Here is a 4,143-nt window from a genome sequence, read left to right on the forward strand (position 1 = left end):
TAATTTAAATGCCTGTTTTTATATAAGACCATATTAGTATTTTATTAATATACTCTTAGCATCTCATTAATATAATCAAATTTCTTATATTCTAATCATATTAATATCTTCTCAACCAATCAAATTTCGTAGATTTTAATCACTTTGTGAGAGAAATCCTATGTGAGTAAACCTAAACAAACAAAATGACTCTACGGTTATTTAAATAAATAAAATGATTGAGTGTCTCTCTAAGTTTCGTGTTCATTTGCAGTGTCGTGTCCAGTGCAGGTTCTGCATTTGTATATGGGCTCTCTCTTTTGTTTTCCCTCCGAGTGTCGTGTTCAATGCAAATTCTGTCTTCGAATTTAACACATATTATGGGACAAATTATTTTGCAATATTGTGCCATTTGTTGTTCTTGTTTTGATACCTACATTCCAAAATCTGAACACTCAATGGATAGGATGATGATGCACCCACATACATTGCAATACAAATATTATTAAATTAAATTAATTTATTATGTCATCACACCAACCGAAACAATAGCGATGGGGTGTTAGAATTCTGTCCACATCAGAAAGGTTGTAGTCACAGATCTGCAAACTGATCAATGAATCATCATGCCCCTCTAAATCTGTTGTCAAACAATAAAAATAATTTTGAGGACTGGATTTTCTCAATCATATCACAATGCCAAACTCAGCCTCATGTCCTGGATTGCCACTATTGAACATGAGCATTTCCTGAGGTACAGATGGTGGCTCCACTAATTTTTGTTGTTGTTGGTTTGGTGGGCTCATATCCATCATTTGCAGTTTTGAATCAATGGCCAATGGAAACCTGCAAGCATGAGAATTGGATGTCAATGGCACCACAGGGAGATTCTCACAATTACACATTTCGATCATGAAGCCATCAGGGTCATGAATGAACAACTGATCCACGTATAATCCCCCTTCCTCTACTCTGCGTTTTACATACTTTATTTCCATGTTTTGCAGCTTCATCTCCACCACCTGCATGCTCTCACACTGCAAATATGCAATCCACAATCAAATATATTTATCGAACAATCTCAATGATATGATCAGAGAATTGCAAAAACCATGATCAACATGAATATTTAGACTCCTCAGTGCATCTATACCTGGAACGATAGGTGATTATCCCTTGGATTAATCTCAGATTTCTTGGGTAAATCCTCTGGATTCTTAGTCTGTAGCAAATGTATGCCAACTCCATAATTAAACAGCCTGCACAATCATCAAAAGTATAAGACTCTTTTTGCATCTGCGGGTACATAAACAAACACACTGGTTTAAACTGTGGTTAACAGGCAGGCAGAATTGAAAAAGAAATGATAGTTACCAGGCTCCATCAAAATCAAAAGAGCGGGGCCTGTTAATAGGAACAAATCCTAACACATTCTCGTAGAAATTAATGGAATCCTCAACAGATTTGCAGAGGAGAGAAATATGATTGAGGGAAGTTAGAGGCAGGTGTCCTCCCACGTATTTCACCATCTCTACCGAAACTTAAAAGCGGAATTCCACCAAAAATAAATGGGGGGTATAGGTGAGAGGATGGATACACACAAATGATCAAGAAATGAATTCGCGAATGCACAGGCCTCAGACACATCTACTTGTGAGAACTTAAGTGGCTATCTCTATTTATATATCGTAGTCAAATCCCGATGGCGGACATCGAGATAAGTATTGACACGTGGCAGTTCTTTTAAAAAGATGACTTGTCTTCCTGGAATCGAAGGTCCAATAATGGTGCTCGTTCGAAAATGTGTAATGTGATATTAGTGGATTTGTTCAACACGTAAGCCGTGACGTGTAGGGCGTGCACCGACTTCTCAGAGTGTATACGCACAGCGTATCTAAAGCCCAGGTTGTCACGGATGTGAAAATGTGGTGTATTTGAATACAATATCCCTATAGATAGGGATAATTTTTATTTTTATTTTTTTATTTTTTATTTTTTTTGTTATTTTATTATAGTTTAAATTGTATTTTATAAATGTTATAGAGTTAGGTACTAGCAATTGCCTCAAAAGGTGCAAGGAGAGGCCGATAGAAATTTTAAATTGAAAGAATTGTATTTTGGTTCAAAATAATAAATACTATAATAATTCAATCATTCAAACTAAACTTAGTCAATAAATTGCCCAAAATAAAATAAATCCTTAATGAAAATTATACAAATTATTATTCTTCATTTCTCTCAATTATTTATATAATAAAATCCAATCAATCATTGAAAATAAATCAAATCAATAAATTTCCCAAATTAAATCCCAACTAATCAAGATTATTTGAGAATATATATGTATAACCCAACAAAAAAATTATATTTATATTGAGTTGTCCAGAGCATTTCCATTATTGTTATTTCAAAGGGAAGGTACCGGGGATAAGGTTATTTTGGCATCGCTTTGTTTGGCTAGTGAGATAGTAATTTATTTCGACTTTTGTAAACACGGTTCTAAATACTCAGATCTTGGTGATTATCTTCCCCATCACATTTACTAGGAAAAAGTTGTTTAGTGGTGCCAAAGTAACTTAATAAACCTACTCCTCCAAAGGTAGACACTATGGAAAGGGCTAGCATCATTGGCAAGCATAACAAAGTTCAATTTAAATTTCGTATAGGGCCCCATCGCTGCACAATAACATAATACTCAGACCAAAACTCTTACAACGGTAGTGGATGTAAACAAATTAATATAATGTAAACCTTACCTCGAGTTCGATTCACACCAATGTCATACAAAACCACTGGAAGTCATAAAAAGATCATAGCTACAAAATAAAGAATTTAAAAGGTTAAGTTAAAAACATGCATGTTAGTCATATCCATAACTCTCCAGAGCATGTCAGGACGGGCACGAAGGTGCTTTCGAAGCATATTCCCGATGACCACTTTAGAGAAGTCAATATTTGTTATGTGCTTAAACCCTATATCATATAGCTTCTCCGATACCCTTTTACATCCCATTATTTTGCCAATAATATATTATGGTATTTATATAAGCAAAGGTTTTCAAAATTATTATATCAATATTTTTCCTACATCCATGTTGATAATAAGAAGGGGAGGAAGCAAGCCATGGACCGAGTTGAGGTCAAGATGGTTAGCGAGGTCGAGGATCAGGTCAGTCCCACCCTTTATTAATGTTGCATCCATATAGGGTCGAACATTGTCTCTGAAAAATGTGTTACAGTAACAATGATGACCTTCGACTACCTTAGGCTTGGATCACTTGCCACATGGACCTGTCCACGATGGCGATGCAAGCACATAACTTGCCACATGGGCTATTATGTGGCTACTAGGTGGAGGTCGGATGATGTGGTAAGGTTTGAAATGGCCTATGCTTAAAAGTTCATAAATTATGATCCTTGAACCAGATTGAGAAAAAAAATTATATTGTTGGAATCATCTCAATGAGATGGATGCAATGATATCGTCCATTTGAATTTTTTAGGAAGTTGAAGAAAGAATTTTTTTTTAGATCCCATTCCCATAACTATAACTTGGAGTTTGGAACATAGTGACCACCTCCTTCTAAATCTAATTGCAATAGATCACAATTCTAACTACTATTTTTTCGCACCCATTTGACTCCAGTGACTTCCTTTTCAATAGGAGGATCTAGAAGCTCCCTAGTTTCATTCCTCCCTATTGCCACAATTTCTTCATCCATTTCTTTGAACCATGTGAGACATTAAAGGAAAAATAGTATATCTCTAAATTTCATTTAAAGATTTTACCTTTATGAAAAGAGGAATTCATCTTGTAATAGTACTTGAATTTGAAGAAGACGATGGTGTGGATGTAGTGGGAAAAGTATTTAGGGTACTGGATGGATTTGTACAAACAAAATATTCATCTTCTTGTTAAATAACTTTTGGGTTTTCTTGTTGTATTCCTTGATTCCAGTGTCCTTCCTCTATTTCATCAAATAACACATCATGACATACAAGTACTTTTTTTTATTTTTCATACAAGCATCCCTTTGTTGCCTCACAATAGCCAATAAAAATTCATTTCACACTTTTATCATCTAGTTTTTTTTTATCCTTTTTTGAAAATAAACATGAGCATAAGCAATACAATCAATAACTTTGAAATGAACAACACTAAATT

At 34.7% G+C, this 4,143-nt stretch overlaps 1 protein-coding gene across 1 annotated transcript; it reads right to left on the reverse strand.

Annotated features, from left to right (window-relative positions):
• Nucleotides 1–481: 481 nt before the first annotated feature.
• LOC149187680 (glyoxylase I 4-like) lies at nt 482–1,619 on the reverse strand. The gene is made up of 3 exons (XM_089412862.1): nt 1,354–1,619; nt 1,133–1,238; nt 482–1,016 (listed from the first exon to the last, which is right to left on the reverse strand). The coding sequence occupies exons 1-3, from the start codon at nt 1,506–1,508 to the stop codon at nt 666–668; spliced, it is 612 nt and encodes a 203-aa protein (XP_089268988.1). The 5' UTR covers nt 1,509–1,619; the 3' UTR covers nt 482–665.
• Nucleotides 1,620–4,143: the final 2,524 nt, after the last annotated feature.

Source organism: Pinus tabuliformis, chromosome 3_1 (genome assembly GCF_031772625.1).
Source record: "Pinus tabuliformis cultivar Carrire ecotype Pingquan chromosome 3_1, CPIR1, whole genome shotgun sequence".
NCBI classification, from domain to species: Eukaryota; Viridiplantae; Streptophyta; class Pinopsida; order Pinales; family Pinaceae; genus Pinus; species Pinus tabuliformis.

What these genes read in the sequence shown, in the direction of transcription:
- LOC149187680 (XM_089412862.1), bottom strand. Translation starts at nt 1,508, where the DNA reads ATGGTGAAATACGTGGGAGGACACCTGCCTCTAACTTCCCTCAATCAT. An exon ending in TTTGATTTTGATGGAGCCTG is followed by an intron (nt 1,239 to 1,353) that starts GTAACTATCATT and finishes ATGATTGTGCAG; the next exon opens with GCTGTTTAATTATGGAGTTG. An exon ending in ATAATCACCTATCGTTCCAG is followed by an intron (nt 1,017 to 1,132) that starts GTATAGATGCAC and finishes GCATATTTGCAG; the next exon opens with TGTGAGAGCATGCAGGTGGT.